Source organism: Lagenorhynchus albirostris, chromosome 19 (assembly GCF_949774975.1).
Source record: "Lagenorhynchus albirostris chromosome 19, mLagAlb1.1, whole genome shotgun sequence".
Classification (NCBI taxonomy): domain Eukaryota; kingdom Metazoa; phylum Chordata; class Mammalia; order Artiodactyla; family Delphinidae; genus Lagenorhynchus; species Lagenorhynchus albirostris.
This window is the reverse complement of record NC_083113.1, coordinates 50,742,377-50,769,082: the sequence shown is the minus strand read 5'-3', so window position 1 is coordinate 50,769,082 and position 26,706 is coordinate 50,742,377. Positions and strand designations below refer to the sequence as shown.

The window sequence follows — 26,706 nt, the reverse complement described above, 5'->3', positions numbered from 1 at the left end:
TGGGTTGCCTCAAACTTTGGTTATAGAGCCAAAATGAAAACTGCCCTCCTTAAGATCTTGTACGTGCAGATACTGGCTGTTTGCTTCATATTAAGTATTTGGTTTAATATGGCCTCTTAGTTAAGAAACACACACTAAGCCCAAAAAGACACATTCTTTTCTATTACAAAAACATATCATTATTAAACAATCTAATTACAATAAGTTATATAACACTGGGTAGGTTGGGGGGGGCAGAGGAACGCTATGTTTTAAGAAAAAACTGTAAGATCACCAAGGCCTTCTAAATGAACCTTAAACAGAGGCATTAATATTTAAATATAACAATTTCCACTTAGAAAAAGAAAAATCACATTATTGATAGGCCAGCACACCCAAAACCAATAATGTCATGAAAACACATGCCCTTGTGTAGTCTGGCAGAACAGGCTGCTCCCTGAATACAATGGACCTTTTTATTAAATGGATCTCTTCATCCTTGGTATTTCATACCAGGGGAAAAAAATGGGACGGGAGGCGGGGGAGGAGGGAGAGAAGGAAGAAAGAAACAAACATGACACTAGTAACGGTCTTCAGTTTGAACTCTTTCACCAAGAAGTACAAGACCTAAAAGATACGTTAGAAAAGTAAAAGGCATTATTTAACAAAAATGAAAGCAAGACCGGCTGAGAGGTAGAAAACTGCATTGAGATGCTACCGCTTTTGTTTAACTGTATCAAAGGGCAACAGAGCCCTCTAGTGGAGGAAAAATATAAATATATACGAAGACTGTTCTCTTTTAGGTAATTTACATAAAATACATAGGACCCTTTCTTTCCTGACAATTGCTATGTCACCGTATTACGTAAAAGCAAAAAACCAAATTTTTAAAATTGGGTATTAAGTAAAATAATTGCCAAATTTTCAAACCTGATAAAACACTTGTAATCTCAATTAGGGCAGAAATATTTTTAAATTATGATTTTTGAACCACTTTGGCAATGAATAGCAGCTTGTATGAGTCTCATTTGTATGCTGACACTATAGCAAATAAATTAAAATCTCAATCTACATGCAAGTATGAAATTCAACTGACCTCATGTGACAAAAATGTTTCAGCTGGTATCTAATGAGGTACTCATATTCTTTATATATTATTATATATTACATACTTTTAAAAATAAATGTATTTTATTTATTCATTTTTGGCTGTGTTGGGTCTTCGTTGCTGCACACAGGATTTCTCTAGTTGCGGTGAGCGGGGGCTACTCTTCGTTGCGGTGTGCGGGCTTCTCATTGCGGTGGCTTCTCTTATTGTGGAGCATGGGCACGTGGGCTTCAGTAGTTGTGGCACATGGGCTCTAGAGTGCAGGCTCAGTAGTTGTGGCACACGGGCTTATTTGTTGCTCCACGGCATGTGGGATCTTCCCAGACCAGGGCTCGAACCCGTGCCCCCTGCACCGGCAGGCGGATTCTTAACCACTGTGCCACCAGGGAAGTCCTACATTTTTATTTTTTAACATTTTTATTGGAGTATAATTGCTTTACAATGTTGTGTTAGTTTCTGCTTTATAACAAAGTTAATCAGCTATACATATACATATATTCCCGTATCTCCTCCCTCTTGCATCTCCCTCCCACCCTCCCTATCCCACCTCTCTCAGTGGTCACAGAGCACCGAGCTGATCTCCCTGTGCTACTACATACGTTTTTAAATAAGTTTTTTAGATGTGATTACCAAATTATGAGATGAGGCTCATTAGAATATTTCAATTGATCTTTTCCTTTAGATATACAGCTTCTAAAATACTCTGATCACGTGATTCCCATTTATAGTCAATGTCTAAGAATATTTAAATGTAAAAAAGGTTGTTTAATTCATAAGGTACTAATTCTCAATTTTTTTTTTTTTTTGCGGTACGCGGGCCTCTCACTGCTGTGGCCTCTCCCGTTGCGGAGCACAGGCTCCGGATGCGCAGGCTCAGCGGCCATGGCCCACGGGCACAGCCGCTCCGCAGCATGTGGGATCCTCCCGGACCGGGGCACGAACCCCTGTCTCCTGCATTGGCAGGCGGACTCTCAACCACTGCCCCAATTCTCAATTTTTATGTAATACTATTCAAGGACTTTTTCCAGTATTGTCAAAAATCTCAATAGTTTCTCAAAACAAATAATTTCAAAATCATTTTACTTACAATATATGGGTTCATTTTAGCATAAAAGAGAAATGGTCACAAATGCTTTTAAATTAAAATGGGAGTCTGGCAACTTCCCTGGTGACACAGTGGTTAAGAATCCGCCTGCCAATGCAGGGGACATGGGTTCAAGCCCTGGTCCGGGAAGATCCCACATGCCGCGGAACAACTAAGCCCGTGCACCACAACTACTGAGCCTGCACTCTAGAGCCCACGAGCCACAACTACTGAAGCCCACGCACCTAGAGCCCGTGCTCCACAACAAGAGAAGCCACCGCAATGAGAAGCCCATGTACTGCAAGGAAGTGTAGCCCCCGCTCACCGCAACTAGAGAAAGCCCGCGTGCAGCAACGAAGACCCAATGCAGCCAAAAAATAATTTTTTTTAATTTTAGTATATTAACGCATATATGTGGAATCTAGAAAAATGGTACAGATGAACCAGTTTGCAAGGCAGAAACAGACAGAGATGTAGAGACACCAAGGGGGGAAAGCATGAGTTGGGAGACTGGGATTGACATATATACACTAATATGTATAAAATAATTAATAAGAACGTGCTGTATAAAAACATAATAAAATAAAACCTAAAAAAAAATTTTTTTTTAATAAATGGGAGTGTGAATTCCCAAAAGATTATTTAGACTATTTCAGAAAATTTTCCTCTACTTAATGAGCACCAGGTTCTTAAAAAGAAGATAAAGGTCAAAATCCCACTAGTTTTAGGGGCTTCCCTGGTGGCACAGTGGTTGAGAGTCCGCCTGCCGATGCAGGGGCCGCAGGTTCGTGCCCCGGTCCAGGAAGATCCCACATGCCGCGGAGCGGCTGGGCCCGTGAGCCATGGCCGCTGAGCCTGCGCGTCTGGAGCCTGTGCTCCGCAACGGGAGAGGCCACAACAGTCAGAGGCCCATGTACTGCAAAAAAATAATTAAAAAAAAAAAATCCCACTAGTTTAAGTCTTGTTGACAACCGGAAAGGAAACTGTAATCAGGCATTTCAAGATCCCTAGTGTAATGACCCCATATGAGTAAGTTTTAACCAAGAAAATGACTCTAAGGTGGTCTATGGCCTCGAATTTATGGGATCTTTTGGAATAACTGAGGAAGAAAAGTCAAAGGCATGATTTAGGCTAGAAGGCAAATTTTAGTAACACTAGGTGTGGAAAAGAAAACAAAGATCTGAGGGTGGAGAGGAAGAGAGTCTGGTTCATTACTGTCAAAGTGTGGGTTTAAAATGTTAACAATGAATACACTTTTCTACATGAAGAAAAGCACTTCTCTTGTATTACCATAGAACTGGTAGAATCTACACCAGATATGAATTCATCGCGGTGATGATCTGTATGATAAAACAATATGGCAACTCCACTTCACACTGTAATTTCAACACATGATTTTGCAAGAAGACCCCAAGCTCTAAAAAACAGGCTCTCTAAGCCAAAACAACCAATTTCAACATTAAACTACAACATTTTGGGATTCCCACATGGAAATCCAATAACTTCATTTTGTTTCAAGAACAAATTTGGGGTTGACTTTGATAGCTTGAGCAAATACTTTTTATATCTCAAAGTATATCAATTTTGGTATATAAGTGTGTGTATACACGTACACACATTATTAGAATCCCTGTAATGAACCTTAGGGAGGTTTATTATATATAACATAAATACCAATAGAAAATTAAAGTGTCAGTCCCAAAATACATTTTCCTGGTGTATGCTAAGGTGGCCAGCTTGTATATGTTCAGGCAAAAAAACAGTTTTGTTCTTGTTAACGGGTCCTCTGACTCACACACAAATCGAAACCAGGCCAGGCTATTCCAGATTTCAAGTCACAACATTCGAAACAGCCCAGTGTTATGAAACTTCAAAGGGTCGAAGAAACTTTTCATCCTGACTATACTCGGAAAGGGATTCAAAAACCAAATTTTAACCACTACTGGTTTAAGACTGGAAGTTAGGAAGAAAGCTTTATCATTCATCATTGCCAGTGAACAGGAGACTGAAAATGGCTAAGCTGTGCATACTTGTTAATATTTTTTCAGTGGTTGTTTGACAGAACCTGGATTTCACTCCGTAGGTGCCACGATGATCCATCTGCTCCCTACAACTATCTGCACGATTTCCAACAAACGTCCCCGCTCCCAGGGACAGCGTGCAGGGCAGGCGCTGCCCCATATTTAGGCATTCAGGTAACCCCTCGTGAGAAGGGTCCGGCCTTGGAGGAGCACATGTCAGCCCTCAGATTTGAGAAGGCAGCATTTTGTACTGAGCTATTTATAAGCAGAGCCCAATCCGCTGGACTGACAGGCTGAGTCTAGAGAAGCAGCTATGGGATCTTCCGCAACAGGAAGCCTCCGAGACCCCCTCTCCGGAGACTTCGCGTTAAGGTCCATATTTAATGATCACCATGTTGAAGCCATCTCCATTCGTTTTTCTGTTTTCGTTTTTTACCAAATCAGAGGCATCGAGCCACTAACTCCAGGTCGCCGTGGACACCCGCCCCGCCCCTTCCTGCCCAGCGCTAAGCTGAGCACAAACAGAAATGAACTTCTCCCTCGCCTCTACGGCTTAGCCGTCGGGACCGGGGCTCCCGGCCTCGCGGTCTGCTGGCGGAAGGAAGCTCTGGATGCACAGGTGACTTCCCCGTGGACACTGAGAGGCTGAGCTCCACCGAGACAGGTCCACAAGCTACAGCGCTCAATCTACACGAAGTTCTTAGGGTTCAGAAGGCTCATTAAACAAAGGTCGATGAGAGAAGAGTGTCATTTCAGAGGCTGCAACCTCCTAAGGCCTGCAGCTCCCTAAAGCTGGGGACAGAGGTGAGGCAGGAGGCACAGGCACTGGGGGGGCTTCCCCAACAGACACGTATAATGTGTTGCCACCATCTTCCTCGTGGCCTGGGGCATCCGCTTTATCTAAATTTCACCTAACTTGTGGCTGACTCACACAGCCTGCTGGGGTGATCGTATTTTGAAAGGGGTTAGACCATCTGAGGCAGGGGTAGGCAAACGTTTTCCATTAAGGGCTAGACAGTAAATATTCTAGGCTGTGCAGGCCACAGGGTCTCTGCCGTATTTATGCAACTCTGCTGGTCACATGAAAACAGCCACAGACAATACGGAAATAAACAGGCGTGGCCATGGTCCAGTAAAACTTTACTTGCAAGATCAGGCGGGAGTCAGATTTAGCCCACGGGCTGTAGTTTGCCGACTCCCCATCTGGACAGCTGAACCCAGTCAACCGCAGTATCTGCCTACAAACTTCCAAGAATGCAAAACGCTTTATTGTGGCATTTCCTCTGAATCCGTCTACCGACCTGCACCACCCTGATCTTTATAAGCTGAATTAATACGCAGGAGTCCCTCCAATTGCCTTCGGAACATAAAATATCCAAAGTTCAAAATACACTTACAGCCGGGGTGAGGGGGGCGAGGTACCCAACATGGACAACAAGAGAGAATCTGCATAGAGGCCACGTCAAAGGGGGCAGTGTCTTGGCACGTCCCTGCCTTCCACCAGGGAAGGCGTCCCCTCTCACCGCCCGAGCGCCCCCTTCACAACAGAGAGCCCCCTCCCAATGGCAAGTCCAACAGAGAGGTGCCTTGCAGGGAATTCAAAAACACGAACAGAAAGCATCACTGGGAACACCGGATTTGTAAACCAACCTTTGTAAAGCCAATTAGGTTACCTGTGTTTTTAGCTGTGGAATCACCACTCTCAAAATAAAGACCGGTGTTTTGTAACAGCCCACTCTGCTCCCAGGAGCACAGACATCCATGAGGCTAAAGACTGGACAGTTCACACGTAGGAACCGGGCTCCCCTGAGCAGCAAGAGGAAAAGTGCAGGCCAACACCATTCGAGCTTCAAGAGAAGATGACTCCCGAACGCCGAGGAGCGTTGGGAGCGAAGATGCCTGATTCACTCTGCGCTCAGCTGTTCCATTTGAAAGGGGCAGAAACAGAGTGGTGATAGCGATTTCTAAATTGGCATGTTTCATAGTTCAGGAGAAGAAATTTATCTGGAAGGCACAGCCTACTTGGACAAGGACACTCTCTAAGGCAGCCAGCCGCGTGGGATATAAAAGCTGCCTAAGCGATGACGGCAAAGCCACGGGCTTGCCTTCGGCTCTTTTCTTTAAGCCTGATACCACGGCTGCAGCGCCAGAGTTCTTTGCGAGGATCTGATTGCCTGGAATGTTCGGTCTGATGTTATTTCAAATATGAAGCAGACAAATCTCCAGCACTCCCCTAGACTCGGGCTTCTCGAGACTGGAGGGGTCACGGGGAGACCAGGCAGAGCTGAATGCAATGAAGGTTCAAGCTGGGGAAATGGGGATGCGGGGCGCGCTCGGAGACCTTCCCCAACCTCCCTTCCAGCCTGAGCTGTCCGACTTACCATCACATGTGACTGGACCACGGGCACCTACTTGCAGGGCCCACAAGAAAGATCAGGGACCTCAGGAAGGGGAAGCGGCAGCTGGGAAGAGGCACAGAGCTTGCCTCCGAGAAGTCCGAGGTCCACTCTGACCAACGACACATTTCTTCTCAATGCTTCAGAACCTCATCCTCCCTTCCGACCAGGATGCAATACCCAACTACACATAGCTCTTTGAATATTCTGCACCAGCGCCTTTAGTCCTGGATCATGACGTCATAGGCCTCACGCGGCAAATCTTCAGCAGAGCTTCAGAAGGCCTGCCATCTAACGTCAGACAGGGCCAAGTTTCAACACTTACGCACAAACCATCAGTAGTCACTTATCTTACTAATGAAAGGAAGAAACTGTCTAGCCACGAGATTAAGGGAATGAGATCTTTTAGTTAATTCTCTGGTTAACTGAGTGTTAAATAAGAAGAGGTATTTTACTTAAGTCCTTATTTTTTCTTAATTATTCTACACTGTCTTGGTCCACACGCTCACGTAACGGTAGTCAACGCCATCCACACAACACACTGTTTCCTGGACGACTGAGGATCCAGCTGTTACTTTTAATATAGCATCATCAGCTTTTCCTATCGATGACAATTCAATAGAATGAACCCCGATGTGATTCAGAAAACCGAACTGAACATATTCTGAGCCCAGGATGAGGTCTGAGAGTTGATTTTAAATAAATCCCTTTCATTTAAAAAAAAAAAAATTCCATATGCTTCTTTGCCTTAATGGACAGGTACAGTCAAAAGTTCCGCTCTGGGACCGTAGCTTGTTAGATTTTCAACCCTGTACTATACAACAATTGATGTATGTCAAGAATGTATGTCACTTCCTATACGTGCCCTGATGATACCAGGGAATGCTTCTGCAAGTTCAAGAAGAGGTCACCGAAAATGAAGCAAGACAGAGAAAGAAGTGCAGGGGATATACAAACCGGTGAGGAGACAAAGCTGGTGAGAGAGAAGGCCGGTGAGGGGGGAGCACCATGAAGGGTGAAAAGGAGCGAACTTGCCAGAAGACAGCTGAGCACAATTCCATGTTTTGTCTCTGTAAATTAACCTAAGGATGCATAGCCTTACTCAAAGCAGCTGGTTCTTACAGATTCAGATATTCATGTCAATGGACCAAAGCAAAGTAAGAATTAAATCATCTGGAGAGTGAACGCAGGAGCATCTGCTTTGCCGCAGCTTCTCTACCAGCCCACGAGGCTAAGGAGAGGACACCCCCAGAGCCCCTCCCTCATGACCGCCACCGCAGTTAAACGCAGGCAACCAAGAGGGCAACCAAGAGGGCAACCAATTCTCCGACTCTGCAAAGAAAGAAGATCCTGTTCTCCAAAGAAAATCATATTCTCCGTAACCAACGGACAGCTGCAGTGTCCTTTGTCCCAAAGCCCTGACACACCACTGTTCCCGATATTCCATTACCAGTCAGCGTTGGGCCGAAGAACCCAGGTAACTGGACCATGTCCGCACACCACGCAGACCAGGTCAGAAACTCCTAGACAGAGCCAGCTGTCTCTCATCCTTAACAACCAAAATAGCCACCATCTTCCACTGAGTGTTCAGCTTGCAGAGAATTCAAGGTCAGCCCTGACACGGCCCTCCTTCCATGGAAACACTGGGACTGAAAACGGGCCCAGAACTTTAATGACACGATAGCTGAAAAGGCTATAAATACCTTTTAAATTAGAGAACCACCAAACAAAGTTTTCTTATGGTTAGACTAAAGCAGATTTCATCATAGCAGTGACAAAAAAAATAATAATAACAACAACCATCGCTGTCAGTTAACAACCTACCTATTCCCGAATTCGCTCCGGTAACCACGACCACTTTGCCACTGAAATCCCGGCCCTGGAGGATTTCCATGGCGGTTGTGCTGCTGTCGTATCTCTGTCTGGTGGTTGGCTTCGTAGGATTATCGTCCACAGTAAATGCCAGTCTTGGGTCCAAGTAGGTAGTTCTTTTATTTATGTGGCTGCAAAGAAAAGGAGAAAGCAGTGAACCTACAGCAGTGAACACAGGCATTTATAATTACAAGATAATCTTATAGTTTAGGCTAGGCAAACCCCATTTTTCATGGACTAAAAAAGGCTTATTCTTAACCCCGGAAAGACCCGGGTCCATTTAATCTATCTTCTGGCCTCCAGAAGGATTATATTCCTGCCTAGAAAGACAGCCATCGAAGCATTTTCTTCAGAACTGCCCGTAAAATAGGCTGTAACATACAAAGCACTGCCTTGTACCCTCAGATCTCAAACATGGAGTAGGCTTTGGGGTTTTTTTCTTTTAATTCATGTAAATGTGGCTATAAGATCCATCAGGCACTCTTGTCAGTAGATTTCAATTAAACCTCTTATATGCAAGGGCCTAAGAAGATTGGTAAAGAAGTAGAAAACTCAAAATGATGAAAGACAGTAAATATGAAACCAGCCAACTACTGAAATTCTAATAATTTTCATTATAAGGCTCTACTCACACACTACAGTTTTGATTTGGAATTGGTTGAAATCTTGTAGAAAGAATATTAAATTATACTGGTAGTATAAACAATATATTAAAATACATCAGTACAACCTGTTCATACAGATGAACAAGTTGCTCCTTACAGGTTTATTTTTTACATTTTCAATGTGATCTCGGGGTTTGAGATAGACCTCAAAATATCTTGAAAACTATTAAGAACTCTCCAGAAAGAAAGATTTCATGATTTAAAATGCATTTGTGGGAATTCCCTGGCAGTCCAGTGGTTAGGACTCAGCACTTGCACTGCCGAGGGCCCAGGTTCGATCCCTGGTCGGGGAACTAAGATCCCGCAAGCCCCACGGTGCAGCCAAAAAATAAATAAAAACATTAAAAAAAATGTATTTGTAACGTGTATGTGTGTGTAAAATTATACACAGTTTAAAATCAATACTCGTCACCCCATAAACACTAAGACTCAAGAATAATCCAACTTTCATTTTACTTATAACCACAGATGCCAGATAAGCATTTTGACTCCAGTGTCTTACAGAGGACAGAGCGGGGGGGGGGAGCCGGGTCACCCTGACTCACAAGACCCGAATGTGCATCTCTCTTCCCAACTCCTCAGTGACTTTACCTCGGTAGCTGGAAATAAGCTATAGGGGAAGTATTTATACCACGGAAACAAATATGGGCTTTTCCCCCCAGGGAACTGGTTGTTAAGCATTTACCAGCACACCTCTCTAACGGGATCAGAGTGGGGAAATGACTGACCAGGCAGCCCAGCGCTCGCCTCCCTTAGGGCATTTCAGGGGCTGAATGAGCTAATACTACAGGTGTAAGTTGGTTAGAACATGCCTGGCTCATGTTAGGTGCCAGATGCGTGGTTACTGTTGCTGTTTGTTATTGGAATTTATTCCAAGGATAGTTTTACAGAGGAGGATGCTCTTTATAATTACAGGCATACCTTGGAGATATTGCATTGCAGGGTCAGTTCCAGACCAATACAATAAAGTCTGTGTCAGGCTTCCCTGGTGGCGCAGTGGTTAAGAATCCGCCTGCCAATGCAGGGGACACGTGTTCGAGCCCTGGTCCGGGAAGATCCCACATGCCGAAGAGCAACTAAGCCCATGCGCCACAACTACTGAGCCTATGCTCTAGAGCCTGCAAGCCACAACTACTGAAGCCCACACACCTAGAGCCCATGTTCCACAACAAGAGAAGCCACCGCAGTGAGAAGCCTGCGCACAACAAAGAGTAACCCCCGCTCGCCCGCTGCAACTAGAGAAAGCCCGCGTGCAGCAATGAAGACCCAACGCAGCCATAAATAAATAAACTTAAAAAAAAGTCAGTGTCGCACGCAATAAACCGAGTCACACAAATCGTGTGGTTTCCCAGTGCGTATGAAAGTTATGTTTACACTACAGTCTATTAAGTGTGAAACAGCGTGTCTAAAAAAATATACACACCTTAATTAACAAATACTTGATTGCTAAAAAATGCTAACCATCACCTGAGACTTCAGTGAGTCACCAATGTTTTTGCTAGTGGAGGGTCTGAAATATTGCGAAAATTACCGAAACGTGACACAGAGACACGAACTGAGCAACTGCTACTGGAAAAATGGAGCCAAAAGACTCCCTTGAGGGGGAGTTGCCACAAACCTTCAATCTGTAAAAACGCAGTATCTACAAAGTGCAATAAGACAAGGTCTGCCTGTACAGACGCCAGATCACAGGAATTTAACAACATCAATGCCCAGTAGGTAATTTGATAAATTACAGTATATCTATACAAAATAATACTATATAACCGTTAAACATCATTGTCTTCAAAAATTTATAAAGATATGAGAAAATGCTCATAAGACTTATGTAGAAAAAACAGTTTACCAAACAGTGCAATACTTTTTTTTTAAGCACTTATATAGAAAGACTGGAAGAAAAAAATCCAAAAATTGCTAAAAGTAGTTAGTCCTGCTGATAGGATTACAGTTATACACTATATAATATTTTCCTACAGTCAACGTATATTCCTTGTACAAAAAAGTTCCTATTAAAAAGCAGGATGGAACTCCCCCAGTGGTTAAGAATCTACCTGCCAATGCAGGGGACACGGGTTCAAGCCCTGGTCCGGGAAGACTGCACATGCTGTGGAACAACTAAGCTCATGTGCCACGACTACTGAGCCTGTGAGCCACAACTACTGAAGCCCGCACGCCTAGAGCCCACACTCCAAAATAAGAGAAGCCACCGCAATGAGAAGCCCGTGCACCGCAACAAAGAGTAGCGCCGGCTTGCCACAACTAGAGAAGGCCCACGTGCAGCAACAAAGACCCAATGCAACCAAAAATAAATAAATAAATGTATTAAAAATAAATTAATTAAATAAAAAGCAAGATGGCTAAGAAGTTTCTTTGTAGACACTTACTCGACAAAAAACATTTGTCCATTCTCATCAGTTTCTTGTTCCCATCCATAGGGCAAATCTGAAACACAGAAGGACAACAGGTCTATGTGGGGGTGGGGGTGGGGGTGGGGGTGGGGTGGGGTGAACTGAAGCCCCAGACCTATCCCACCAGACCAGCAGGTCACGTGCTCCAACTATGGCAGGTACAGAAGGCCCATTACCCCAACCAGACTCTACATTCTGCCTCTTGCTTGGAAGTAACACTATTTCATTCTTTTTTTTTTTAAATTTTATTGAAGTATAGTTGATTTACAGTGTTAACTTCTGCTGTACAGCAGTGACTCAGTTTAACATATATTCTTTTTCATATTCTTTTCCATTATGCTTTATCACAGGATATTGAATACAGTTTCTTGTGCTATACAGTAGGACCTTGTTGTTTACCAATTCTATATATAATAGTTTGTATCAGCTAAACCCAATCTCCCAATCCATCCCTCCCCCACCCCCACCTTCGCAACCACAAGCCTGTTCTCTATGTCTGTGAATCTGTTCCTGTTTCGTAGATATGTTCATTTGTGGCATATTTTAGATTCCACATATAAGTGATACCATATGATATTTGTCTTTCTCTTTCTGAGTTACTTCACTTAGTATGATAATCTCTAGGTCCATCCATGTTGCTGCAAATGGTATTATTTCATTCTTTTTTATGGCTGAGTAATATTCCTTTGTATTGGGTTGGCCAAAAAATTTGTTTGGTGTTTTCCATAAGATGACTCTATGAGTGCTTAGTTGTCTAACTTCATTCGAAACAATTTTGTTAGACTGTACTGTGACAGCCGTCATAACAGCATGCCTTTTAAAAAAACATCAAAACTGGTGAATTTTTGTGTAGCCATTTTAATATTGAAGATGGAGGGAAAAAAGCAACATATTCAGCATATTATCCTTTATTATTTCAAGAAAAGTAAAAACGCAACTGAAACACAAAAAAAGATTTGTGCGGTGTATGGAGAAAGTGCTGTGACTGATGGAATGTGTCAAAAGTTGTTTGTGAAGTTTCATGCTGGAGATTTCTCACTGGACAATGCTCCATGGTCGGGTAGACCAGTTGAAGTTGAGAGCAATCAAATCAAGACATTGAGAACAATCAACGTTATACCATGCAGGAAATAGCCGATATACTCAAAATATCCAAATCGAGCGTGGAAAATCATTTGCACCAGCTTGGTTATGTTAATTGCTTTGATGTTTGGGTTCCACATAAGTTAAGCAAAAAAAACCTTCTTGACCGAATTTCTGTATGCAATTCTCTACTTAAACATAAGGAAAATATTCTGTTTTTAAAACAAATTGTGACGGGCGATGAAAAGTGGATACTGTACAATAATGTGTAACGGAAGAAATCATGGGGCAAGCAAAATGAACCACCACCAACCACAGCAAACCAGTCTTCATCCAAAGGTGATGTTGTGTAGATGGTGGGATTGGAAGGGAGTCCTCTAATATGAGCTCCTTCTGGAAAACCAACGATTAATTCCAACACGTACTGCTCCCAGTTAGACCAACTGAAAGCAGCACTCGACGAAAAGCGTTCGGAATTAGTCAACAGAAAACGCATCATCTTCCATCAGGATAATGCAAGATTGCATGTTTCTTTGATGACCAGGCAAAAACTGTTACAGCTTGGCTGGGAAGTTTTGATTCATCTGCCGTATTCACCAGACATTGCACCTTCGCATTTCCATTTGTTTCAGTCTTTACAAAATTCTCTTAATGGAAAATATTTCCATTCTCTGGAAGACAGTAGAAGGTACCTGGAACAGTTCTTTGCTCAAAGATAAAAAGTTCTGGGAAGATGGAATTATGAAGTTGCCTGAAAAATGGCAGAAGGTAGTGGAACAAAACAGTGAATACGTTGTTCAATAAAGTTCTTGGGAAAATGAAAAATGTGTCTTATTTTTACTTAAAAACCGAAGGAACTTTTTGGCCAACCCAATACCACATCATCTTTATCCATTCATCTTTTGATCGACAGTCAAGTTACTTCCATGTCTCGGCTACTGTGAATAGTGCTTCTATGAAGATAGGAGTGCGTGCAGCTTTTTGAATTATGGTTTTTTTCTGGATATCTGCCCAGGAGCAGGACTGCTGAATCATATGGCAACTCTATTTTTAAGACTATTTCATTCTTGGGAATTCCCTGGCAGTCCAGTGGTTAGGAGTCCACACGTTCACTGCTGGGCCTGGGTTGAATCCCTGGTCGGGGAACTAAGATCCTGAAAGCCATGTGGCCAAAAAATAAAATAAAATACTATTTCGTTCTTGATCATTCTTCAACACTCCATTCAGCTTCTGCTTTTCACAAAACCCTTACTGGTTGCTCCAACCAACACGAATTCTCCCTTGAATGAATTCCCAGAGCGTTATCTACACTACAGCAGGCACCCAATACCATTCATATGCTGACTTGTGAAGATTCGTATTATAGACGCAGTGGTTGCATTTTTTCCCCAAGGGCACATGTTGTCTTTTCAAATGGACCCTCAACCTCTTGAGAGCAGGGACCTTCTTAACACTTCTATTCCATGCACGACACACTTATTCAGAAGCAACTACAAGTCAAGGCAAGCTTTACGGAATCCTATCAAACGCTGATATATTTAATTCCAGGAGAGGAACCAAGACCAACTTTACAAGCAGTGCAACTACGGAAAAATCTAATGAACTGTGAATTCAAGGCCCCTATTATTTTAATACCTTCTTATTTAAGAAATCATCCTAAGCACTCCACCCCAAGAGCTCATCACTTCCTTCTACCGAATCCTACAAACTCCCCAGAGGGAGAGTCCAGCTCCTATGACAGTTTTCCCATCTCATTAATGCTTTAAATACAAGGGTCTCTGCTTTATGACAACAACATACAAACCTCCTGCTATTCGCTTTCTTTTCCCAGTTTTCGGATGTTCCCACTGAGTCTTCTCTTCCGTGTGACTGTTAAAAAAAAAAAAAAAAAATCCACGGAATACGTAGTAAGTAAAAATTACACTTCTAAAAATTAATCAATGGCATTAAATTTTTTTTGTCCCCCACGTGATACTCTCTCAAGAGTACTCAAGTCAGACAGTCAGAAAGAAATATTCAGATTATAAATGTTACTGTTTGCATCAGGTCAAATTCTCTAGTTTGGAAGCAGCAGCAGACTGGGAAAAATGTCCCGAAAACCTGTATCTGTTAGCTGGTGGTGAAGCCAGAGGAAGGGGACTTGACCCCAACTGGGGGTCAACTCTAGGAATCTCGCTGAATCACTCAAAATACCTAGAGATGTGTTTCGTTTTGTACTTGTTTTAGTTTTCGTTTTAGTTTTATTCCAGGATAAGTTGAAAAATTTCAGTCAAATTTATAATGCTGATATGCATGTACCATTTAGATATAACCTTAATCTTCTTAAATGTTTATTCTTTCCACAGATTTAACTTCAAAGTGTTTTTTAAGCACTGATTCCTAATTTCATCCAAGAGGGTAAGGCAGCTCCGTAGGTCAGTCACTCACCTTTGGAGCCTCAATTTCCTCATCTGCATAATAATCCTAGTATTCATCTGAGGAGAATGCTACGAGGATACTGTAAATAAAGGTTTGAACACAGTACTTGGCATAAAAAGCCCTCAAAAGTTCTATTATTTTCAACAAATCAAATATACAAACTAGACTGATTTCTGTGCCAAACTAGCATTTCATCTCGGAAGAGCACACACAGTTATCAATGAAACCATGGGCCAATAACAGACTAGCAACACCTGTCAACAGCTGATCCAGTGTGGAGAAAAACATAAAATTACTTAATCAAGGAAACAGCTGCATGTTTCAAGAGGCATTCAAAGTTCACATGCTCAGGCCAAAGTAGAAAATAATACTTAATCACTGACAACCAGATGATAGAATATTCCTTCCCTACCCATGATTTTAAAGAGAATAAATACAGAGAGCTTGTGAACGCTCTTGTAAGACGTTGCACGTCAAAAGCAGGGTCTTTCCAGGAACTGCTGGCTTCTAGTGTTTCTGCAAACTAACGGTGGCCAGTACAAGGACACAGTGGACACTGGACTCAAAAGGCCAAAGACCTGAGCTCCTGCACTGCCTGCACTCAGTGAGCCAGTCTCCCTAGAAGCACATCCACCTCACAGAGCTGCTGCAAAGGTAAGAGACACCATACCTGGGACAGCGACTGGTGAACAATTAGATCCCTGTACAGAGGGTATCAGCAAGGACCAACTCCCACCTGTGTTATCGCCCCACCATCAAACCCTGACTGCAGAAAGGAAGCCCAAACAGGAGTAAGAACCAGGTTACATTTGGTAATTCGGATCCCTTGGAGAAGTTTTTCAACCTCCAGCCTCAGTTTCCCCATCAGTACAAAGGGGAAAATTATGGCCCTACTACTTGGGGTCATAGAGGACTCAGTGAGTAACGTGTGAAGAACTAAGAACCGTGCCTTTGACAGAAAAGGATTATTTTAAATAAACTTTTATATAAAAATTAATTAAAGGGTGTTCCTTTCTCATTGTAATCTAAAATGACTTTTTAATGAACAGAAAATTACAACACATGCCCCCAAATTATCTTATTCTCCTTTAAACAGAAGCCCTTTTTTTTCTTTTCTTTCAGTAAGCTTTTTGTCATTTAAAAAGATAATTAACAGTGATCTTAATTTAAAACAAAGGGATCAAAGTTAAATTCACACCACATTACACGGCTATCACTTTCAAGTATGCTCCTCTAAGTTTTTTTTTTTCTTCCTTAAGCATAGTTTCTTGAAGTTAACTGGGAGACCCAGAGCCACTTGTGGACAGGGGCTCGCCTCCCATCGGGGCAGGCCAGCCATCCTTCTGCTGCCAAGAGGCCCGGGCTTCAGAATAAAAGGGGGGCGAGAGTGGAGGACCCAGGACGGCCCAGGCGACGGCATCCACAGCCCCCAGCAACAAGACCTCGTCCTTCAGGCCCCATCCCCTGGTTAAGGCAGAGGGGCTTCTCCGGACCGCGCTAGGGAAGGGAGAAAGGCTCATCAGCTCTCTGTGGTAACAGGTCTGTCCTCAGCAGCGTGAACGTCCCCTCCATGGGAGCCCAGCCTGGGGGTCCTTGAGCCAGGGGACAGGTGTGTCTTTGAGGTCTGAGTGCACCCTGGGGAGTGTGAGGGAGCCTGAGGGGTTGACAGAACCCACACAACAGAAGAGGGGTGAGACTACGACGAGGTTTCCCACAAGACCCCAGAGGCCTGGTTGGTAGCTACAGCCTCTGCCCTTGGGCACAACCCTGCCGCAGTGGGATGAAGACCATGGAAAAAAGGAACGACTGCAAGGGCAATCTATCAGCCAAGTTGCCCAGACCCCAGGGGACAAGTGACCTTCTAGAATCAGGAGTGAAAAGAAGGCTCAGGATGCTTACAGGTCAGGAGAGATCAAGGGGGACTGCTGGGTATCCAGGGTCAGGATGGGTCGGGGGCATCCTTCCACCCCAAGCCAAAGAACGGAAGGCCAGTAGGACAGGAGAGAGTCTGGAGAGAGGTACTCCCACCCCCCAGCTGGGAACCCACCAAGCCTTGTCACCACAGTCAGTGTAAACAACAGGGCCAGATACCGGGGTGGGGGGCAGGAGGCAGAGAGGGGCGTACTTTTCAGAGACCGCGTAGGCGCCACGGAGTCCCCTGGCCATGGGCTCCCCGGAAGCTGTCAGCACAGCTGGCTGGGGCGTGTAGGTCTTACCGAGTGAAAGAAGGGCCCCAAGCCCAGACAGTGGATGCCACCCAGGAAGGCAGCAGATGGGAAAAGCCACCCAACACAAGCTGAGGTGCAGGAGGCAGGGTTAGCGAAGGCGAAGGGGCCTCCAGACCGAACGCGAGGTTCCAGGCGAACTTGAAAGGAAGCCAGGGAGCTCTGGGGGCAGCGGCCAGAAGGGGACAGGCCCCACCCAGAGCAGGGGCAGAGGAGCCCCCCGAAGCCGGGAGGTAGGCCGTGCGCATCTTCGTGTCCCCAGGGCCTAGAACGCTACCTGCCCAGGGAGGCCCGCGGGAAACCTTCCCTAGATGAGCTAACTGACTCGTTCCCTGGATTTACTTTACGGCGCCAGGATGCTAAGCATGGGGGATACAGAGGGGAACGGGAAAAGGTCCCCGCCCTCACGAAGTTGACAACGTGGGGAGGGACAGAGAGCAAAACAGGGCCGAGTAGAGCGTAGAAAACTACAGACAAGGGAGAGCAAAGTGGTGGAAGGCAGGCACAGGGCCGATGCAAGGGAACGCTCTCGTGGGCAGTGACATTTAAGCTCAGTTCTGAGGGATGAAAGAGCACTTCAGGCAAAGGCTGAGGCAACAGCAAATGCCCATTCACGAGTTGTCCAGGGCCCGCCAACTGCCCCCTGGCTCCCTGCTGCTAGAAATGCCCCTTCAATTCTCCAGAGCAGAAATCATCCTTCTAAAGACACAAACCCGAGGTCACTCCCTGGCTCCAAGTCTTCAGTGGACACATGGGTCCTGCTGACGGAGCCCAGCTCCTCCGAGGCACAGAAAGGCCTCCATAAATCAACTGCGCCCTTCCTTCCCACCTCAATCTTCATGTTCCTGCACCACCGCACAGGCCGGGCCTCTGTTTCTTCTACCTGGGCTGCCCTCCTGCCCCTGCCCACTTCTACCTGTGCTCTAAGGCACAGCTCAGGTGCCCACTGCCCCAGGCACCTCACCACCTACCCACACAGCTCATGCTGGACAGGCTGCCGCTCACTACACACACTGCGTGGGGACCACGTCACTGCACGTCGCTCTGTCCTATAAGACTGGGCACTCATGAAAGTGACAAGCGGTCTTATGTTTTGACTTTTTTTTTTTTTTTGCCGCGACGTGTGGCATGTGGGATCTTAGTTCCTTGACAAGGGATCGATCCTCGGCCCCCTGCACTGAGGATGCGGAGTCTTAACCACTGGACGGCCAGGGAAATCCCAACGAGCGGTCTTATTTATCTCAGTAAAACCAATGCCCAGCAAAGAGCCTGGCACAGGATACATTCCCAATGTGTCTTGAATGAACTCACCAAGGTCGTTTCCTCCTGTTTTTCTTTCTAGCAAGCCACCGAAGGCAGCAGAGGCTCACAACCTTGGGCAGATTAGAATCACGTGGGAAGGTTTCACAACCTACCACTAGGGGCGGGAGGCGGGGCAAGAAAATTAAATGAGAATCCCTGGAGGTGGGAGCCAAGAAAAGATAGTTCGTTTCCCAGGTGTTGAAAATCACCGATTTACATCCATGTTTCTCAAAGCCGTAACTGCCTCAGCTGGAAAGCTTAAAAAATAAAGAATCCCTATGTTGGCTGCCTGCTGCATGAGCATCTCTCTGGAGACCCCAAATCTATAGTTATGATGGTCCCCAGGTGATTCTAATATCAGGCCTAAAAGGTGCTGTCACAGCTGCAGAAATCAGCAAAGACTAAGAGTTATCCAGCATTGAGTATGTTTAGGCCTGTGCTAAGCCTTTACGTACAGGGCCTCAACTAAAACTCTCCAACCAACGTATTTAGCAGATAAGAAACCCGTGACTGAGAGTTATTCCAATGGCCCAAGGTCACACAGTAAGTGGTGGGAAAAAGGGTCTCCTGGTGTCTCCAAAACTTTCCTGAGAACTATAGTAAAGCTATACTAGCCATTTTATATGTATACATATATATATATATACACACACACATAGTTATACTAGGACACTTGCTAAAAACACACTCCTAGGTCGTCAACCCAGACCCCCCAGAAAGGAGCGGGGCATCGGCATTTTTCTCTGATTTTGGGGGGGCAAAGGGAATGAGGCCGGTCTGCCATCCTTGCACCGTGCAGCGCCGTCTACTGGGCAGCAGAGGGCGCGTATGAGCGCCGCCAGGTGACCCCCGCTGGACCCAGGGCCAGAGAGGGGGATGGCCCGTCCTCAGGACCCCGGCAGCCTTCCCTCTGAAGCTCTTCAACCATGACTTCCACTTCGCCCTCCCAGGCCAAGCCTGAGCGCGAGCCCGCGGCCCTCCCCGCACAGGTGGCATTCGAAGGCAGCGCGGAGTCCCGGGCAGGTGAGCGGCAGGGTTCCAGCTGCGTCCCAAACCCGGCGGCCCCCCGGCGGCCCCCTTACTTGGCATAGTAAACCCAGCCGTCCTTGGTGGTTCTCTGCTCCCAGCCCGGGGGCAGCTCGTCCTCGCTGTCCGTGTCGTCCAGGCCTGCGTAGCGCAGGGCTGCCATGGCTGCAGAGGAGGCGCCCGGTCACCCACTCGCTCGCTCGCCCGCTGCCGGGTCTCCGCGACCAGAACTCACTCCCGCTTCAACCGAGCGCCGCGCGCCGCGAGCCCCGAACGCCCGCGCCTGCGCACTGTGCCGCCCGGAGCCCCTCCTCCGACTCGGCAGGTGAATCCAGTCTCCGCAATTGCGCAGCTGCCGGAGTCAAAGGAGGCGGGGCCTGAGAAGACCTACGGGGAAAGCACCCAAGAACTCGCACGGCCGCTCGGCTGGAAGTAAAAGCCGGTTGAGAGCTCTGTGGCTCTGGAGATGGAGTCGAGCTTCGACACCTCCCAGCCGCAGGCAAGGGGGCGTGGGCATCCAGTCACGGTCCAGGACTCCGCCCGTTGCTGGGCGACCCGTAACCACTTCCGCGTTGTTCTAGCCAATCCCGCACGAGCTACAGCAATTGGGCATCCTGGGAAATGTAGTCCAGACCCTGCAGGAATAGAGCGTGGCGCGGAAAGGAAGGAGGCAGCTGCTGGCTTTCTGGGCTATAGCCTCTCCTTTTTTTAGGGCATTCGGAAGAATGAATGTTCCTGCTCAGACACCTTCCAGAGCTTTCCATGACCCAGGCTGATTCACAAACTTTGTTGTGCATGTAAACTCAACGCTGTAAACAGTGGGAAACATTAAAAACACAAATTCCTGCACCTTCTGATGCCCAGTCCTGGAGAAGTTTCTTCTAGCCACAGCGTGGTTCTGTTGATAATAAATGGCCAACGTTTATGGAATTTTCCAGAACATTCCCTGCTTGGAACTTGCTGCCCAGCTCATCGTTACAGGGAACTCTCCTGACCGTGATCTCTCTGGCCTAGGTTTCAGAAGAATGCAAGCCTCCGTAGAGGAATTATGTGTTTCAAAGGGATGAAAATGGGGAGAAGGGATTAGCTTTTTATTTTCTTCAAGTCTTGAGACTGATATTGCTTTGGGATTCCTGCTCTGCATGCTCTTTAGGGGAGACACTTGCTTTCCTTTGAAGTTGCCCAAACAAAAGCTAACTTAACGAAACCGTATTTCAGTTTTAACAGACCCACTATCCCAACTCAGATCTATCACATCACTCTTTCCAAATCCATGTACATTTAAGTGAGCTACTATTAATCTGCTGCCTTTCTGCTTATCCCAATTTAACCCCTTGCCCCTGTCACCCAAGCCAAATTATTCCTTTGATATGAACAGGAAATTAGGTCACAAAATCCCCTAATGGTGGAGAGGGGGATGCATAGAGTCAAACTGCTTAGACTCGGTTTCTCCAATGATTATCTTCAGCCTGTGCTCTGCTTCTCAAGGACCTACTGCTTAGATTTATCTTGGACCCTTAGATTTATCGCCAGAGCCTCAACTGGCACCTGTTGCCTATGACTTGGCATAATTCCACAGGTGGTGATACAATATGGTGTCTTCCTCAAGCTGGGTAGTGCTCCGCTTGGCAGGATTCTCAACTTCTTGTTCAACCCTCTGCTCTTCCTACCACTTTAAAAGTTCCTCTAGGCTTCTCCTGCCATGGACACAGGGCTCCTCAACTTCAACACTACTGACATTTGGGGCCACATAATTCTTTGTTGTGGGGGACTGTCCTGTGCTCTGTAGGATGTTTAGCAGCATCTCCGTCCTCTACACACTAGATCCGGTAGCGTCCCCTTTCCCGCAGCTGCAACAACCAAAAATGTCTCCAGGCGTTGCCAATTGTGCCCCCAGTTAAGAACCACTGATCTACACTGAAGGTAAATCAGGAAATTACTAGCATGTGAATCAAATGCTGAGATTTATTGAAGGCATTGAAGACCGCATTTCTGGCCAGAGATTCACAAGATGGTGCTCAGATCCTGCTGGTCGCTGAGTTCTCTAGCATTAACTGAGGGCATCTGCCTCTCTAATTCCTAGTCCATCCGCAGGTGAGAGACATGTGCTTACAAGTCTGGCTGGGTGGCCTGGACACCAATCATGGTCCCAAGTGGTTATGATGACCTCATTTTACTCCTCTCTTCCTACGTCTTACCTGTGGCCTCTATCAGAAGGTCAAAGAAGAAGGACATTCAGGCATTTGGGGACTTGTGTGAGTAAGCATGCCAGATTCTAGGATTTATAGTCTTTTGGCTTCACTGAAACTAATATTGTTTTAGTTACACTTATTCGATTGCAAGCAACAGAGACTCACTCAAAAGTTTATGATCAGGATGCAAATGAGCTAAGTTAGATTGTTGTCACAACCTGTGGGAGCCCAAGGACAGGCCTGTTTTTTTTCTGTCGTGGGTTTCATGGTCTTTTGTTCCTGTTCTGTGTTCATGGGCTACCTTTTTTTTTTTTTAACTCTTTCCTTGCTGGCTTCCTCTATTCATAGTTTGTGCTTCACTTGGACTTCAGCTAGGATGCAATTTTGACTTTGGATCTATCAGAGGGTGAACCATGTTTAGCTTGTAAGATTATTATGGGTTTGAGGAGTCTTAAGTATGGGAATGAGGCAAGGTCCTCGACATGTGCTTACGAAAGCCTAAAGAATGGTTTCTTATTGTAAAGCCAACTGAATCACATTGATTATTAGATAGGAGGTTAATAAAAAAAAAAAAGTCAACATGTGGTTATAAAACTACACACCAGATGGTGCTATGTACCCACAATTTTAAGGCTAAAGCCCAATTCCCGACAGGGATTTCTACATTTGAACATTTCTTTTTGATCACTTCTGAAATAACTGATAATTTATGAACAAAAGACTGATCACTTTTCTTCTGAAAGCAGTTTGGCATCACTCATGCAGTGGGCACAAGTTTTAATGTAACACTCCTGAGACCACGTTTCTTTAGTTCATCGTCATGACCGGGATGGTAGTCATTTCCTCCCCCTTCAGACACACAAACGCCCCAACAGTTCTGCAAACCTGCTTTAACTTAAGCCACCATTCCTTAGGAAATTAAGTTTTGGTGCCAGACTCAACATGTTAACGAAACCTTGGAAGCATCCTGGCTCTTCTGATAAACTTCTCATGGAAGATAACCAATAAGCAAAATGATTGAACAGGGTTCTTAGGGAAAACTCTCCTGGTTAATGTGGACTTAGGAAGAAGGTGTTTTTGTATTTCACTTATTCAGTCAAACACACAATGAGTGAAAAATAAAACTATGCTATGTTTCTAAGAAAAGCCAAGGAAAATGAAACACCTCCTGCATCCAGAAATCAGTCAGAATAAAACCAACAGGCACGCAAAGGACCATGGCTTGAGGGTTCTGAAAGCAGTTCCAACCAAGACCTATATGTCTTGGTTGGTATGCAGAGACGGGGAGAGTTTTGGTGATAAGGTTTCCTATCATTTATCTTGCGAACCAAACTCAGCTACTGTCACTTACAAGCTGTGTGTGACAGTGGCCAAGTCACTTACCTTATTCCATTATTATCGGCCCAGTTTTTACAGATGAGGAAAGGGGGACACAAGGAATTGAAGTAGCTTGCCCAAGATCACTCAGTGAGTAAAAGCCAGCAGGATCTGGGATAGAACCCAAACAAGGGCACTTGCCCCAAACTCATCCTCTCAACCCACTGCCCCACATGCTGCCTTTCCAGAACAGAGCTCCCCACTGCTGGTCCTCGGGTAGATGCCCAGGGGTTTTCAGTCCTCCATGAGCAAGTGAGAAAAATAAGTAAAGGAAGTGAATTTTTCATAAAGCTAAATATATTCCACTTAAAATACTGCGGAGGTGGGGGGGTCCTATGAGATGACATCTGTTCTTTTACTTTCTGGTATTCTATTCTTTTCCTTTTTCCCAACATGTTTTATTATGACATTTTTCAAACAACCAGAAAAGTTGAGAGATGAGTAGAATGGACATCCATAGTATCCCACCTCCAGCACACACACCTAGATGTGGTCATGCTTCACCTTCTGCCAAATGGGCTTTAAAGAGACGGAGCTTGATTGCCTGAAACATTAGGAGAGAGTGATTTTGTTTCATTTTGAAAGTCTTTGAGACTGAGTACGAATGCTCATTTTTCTCCTGGGCCACCGGTAGGCACTCTTCCCTGGTGAGCTCATTACATCCATTGCAGCAACTTCCGGGAATTAGACCCTTCCATTTGGAGACTTCATTCGTTTAATTTATGTATAAAGGCCCTACGCTTCAATGTAGCTTTCTGGTATACTTGCTAACTTGCCGACATTCACAAAATTCTATTTCAGCCTGACTTCATTACTGTCTCCTTTCTGTCCTTCAGGGAAAGACTCCCCCTCCAGGGGGCAGTCACGTTGCCATGAGGAGTCCATTCTATTTAAAATCTTCCACCTCCTGTTTAGAGTGTCTTATTTTAGCAGCCAAAGCTTCCAAGACGTAGCTCTGAGCCACACCTGTCACGATCTTACAAATGAATTCTTCCAAAGACTCCAGGTCCTGGAGCCCAAGATTCACCCCAGATCCTGCCAGACATGCACGTATAAATATACCGGGGCTCGGGGGAGCAGCATAAAGAAAAAGAAAAAGAAGAGAGAGAAATGCTAATCAAAACTGCAGTGAGGTCTTACCTCACACTGGTCGGAATGGCCATCGTTAAAACGTCTAGGGGCTTCTCTGGCGCTCCAGTGATCAACACACCAGGCTTCCACTGTAGGGGGCATGGGTTTGATCCTTGGTCTGGGAGCTAAGATTCCACATTGTCGTGGGGTGTGGCAAAAAAAAAAAAAAAATGTCTACAAAGAACAAATGCTGGAGAGGGTGTGGAGAAAAGGGAACCCTCCTACACTGTTGGTGAGAATGTAAATTGGTGCAGCCACTATGGAGAACAGTACAGAGGTTCCTCAAAAAACTAAAAATAGATATACCATATGACCCAGCAATCCTACTCCTGGCCATGTATCTGGAAAAAACTGTAATTGGAAAAGATACATGCACCCCAATGTTCATAGCAGCACTATTCACAATAGCCAAGACATGGAAACAACCTAACTGTCCATCACCAGAGAAATGGATAAAGAAGATGTGGTATATATATATATATATATATATAAAATGGAATATTACTCAGCCATAAAACAATAAAATAGTGCCATTTGCAGCAACATGGATGCAGCTAGAGATTATCACACTCAGTGAATTCAATCAGAAAAAGAAAGACATGAGGATGAGGATGCCCAAGCAGCCCTGTGGAGAGGCCCACAGTGTGCAGAACTGAGGTATCCTGCCAGTAGCCAGCACCTCCTTGCTAAGCCACAAATGAACCACCTTAGAAGCAAATCCTTCAGCCTTGACCAAACCCTCTGGGGCCTGCAGTCTTGACTGACATCTTGATGTAACTCCGTAAGTGACACTGGGCCACAGCCATCCTACTAAGCCACTCCTGTACTCCTGACCTTCAGAAACCGTGTGAGATGATAGACATTTATTGTTGGTTTTAATTGTTGGGGTAATTTGTTAAGCAGCAGTAACTAATAACTATAATTAATACACTCTCCTTTTGCTTTCGCATAGGCAGAATCACATACTTCCCTCTAGGATAGCATTCAGTAAGTAACACTGAAATTGTCTGGTTATATTTTTCTATCTCCTCCATGTCTGTAAGAACCATCAGATTAAGCACAATGTCCAACTCACTCGTCTTGGGAGTCCTTAGCACCCAGCAGGAAGTCCAGCATAGAGCTTTGCCCACATAGACATTAGTCAAAGTTTCTTAAACATCAAAGGACTGACGGCCTATTTTCCCCCTTCCATATCTCAATATGCGTAATTACATTAGACCTCAGTTTCCCCATCAGGAAAATGGGGGTAAGGTTAATGCCTGCCTCTTAGGGGTGAGGTAAAGATCACATGAGATAATGCACATAATAAGGTCTCATTTAACAGTTCTTGCTATTATTAATCGTTAAAATAGTCATCACGGATTCCTCAAACCTCAGTTTTTTCATCTAATGGGGCTAATAGTCCCCAGTGAATAATAAGAGCTAATATTCACTGGGCATTTACTATGTTCCAAGCACTGTGCTAAGCACTTACCAGGAATTATGTAACTCTACCAGCCCCACTGTGAGGTACGTATAATATTATTCCCACTTTACAGATGAGGAAATTGAGGATTAGGAAGGTAAAAGTTGCTTCCAAATCAGAGAAGCAGTAGTGTTGCCCTAGACCCTAGTTTTCTCTTGACTCTTCACAGTGGCATTATATACATCATAGGGTCCAGAAGAGATCATAGTTATGAACCTGTGAATTGTAAAAGACTGTTTTCAAACAAAGGGTCCTTACTGCTCTTGACCATCATGCTGTACTCCTAGGGACCCCTTCAGAGGGTGACGGAATGAAAGGAGATTGACGACTGGGAGCACTGAGTAGAGAAGGCTCTCCCTCCTCTATTATGCTGATTAAGGAGCATAAAATTAGTGGCCAAGACTAAGGAAATAAAATCGCATGGCTATGGTTCTGCCCACAACTACTCCTGGATCCCTCATTCCTAACAACTCCTTAGCACAGGGTGTTTCATACTCCAAAGTTGTACTCAAGTACAGTATTTGTTTAATAAATATCAGTTCATTAGACTTTGGTTAATCATAAAGATAGATATTAAAATAGCTTTCTAAACCTAGATAAAATCTATCTCTAATAGAGATTGGTATTGTTGGTGAAAGACATGATAACAACCTAAAAGAAGTATCTTTAAATTGACGCACATAACTGTTCCACCCACCTTTCCTCCTTACAGCCAGCTGGAAAAAGGACGTGATGCGTGGAGCTCAAGCAGCCTCATTGGACCATGAGATGAGGGTCGCACTCAGGGAAGTGGAAAAAAAAAAGCTACAAAGAGGCTAGGTCCCTGCCAACTTCATGGAACTCTCATGTTTACTCTTTACTCCCCAAATTCCATACATTTCTACATTTCAGTTACCCATGTTATTCCTGTGTCACTTTAAACTTGATACAAGAGAAAATGTTAGTTAAAACGCC

General features: G+C 44.9%; 1 protein-coding gene and 1 non-coding gene across 9 annotated transcripts in view; one reads left to right on the top strand and one right to left on the bottom strand.

The window, feature by feature from the left end:
- The window catches only part of WWOX (WW domain containing oxidoreductase), a 977,376-nt gene extending 957,511 nt beyond the window's left edge, over window positions 1-19,865 (bottom strand). For all 8 annotated transcript variants that reach the window (XM_060130089.1, XM_060130090.1, XM_060130091.1 and 5 more), the window contains exons 1-4: window positions 19,644-19,865; window positions 14,421-14,485; window positions 11,510-11,567; window positions 8,413-8,591 (exon numbers count right to left, since the gene is read on the bottom strand). In XM_060130089.1, coding sequence (XP_059986072.1) covers window positions 8,413-8,591; window positions 11,510-11,567; window positions 14,421-14,485; window positions 19,644-19,750 — 409 coding nt within the window. In that variant the 5' untranslated portion in view covers window positions 19,751-19,865. The remainder of the gene's footprint in view (window positions 1-8,412; window positions 8,592-11,509; window positions 11,568-14,420; window positions 14,486-19,643) is intronic.
- TRNAA-UGC (transfer RNA alanine (anticodon UGC)) lies at window positions 9,346-9,418 on the top strand. Its single transcript has one exon. It is a non-coding gene; the product is annotated as a tRNA-Ala (tRNA).
- Window positions 19,866-26,706: the final 6,841 nt, after the last annotated feature.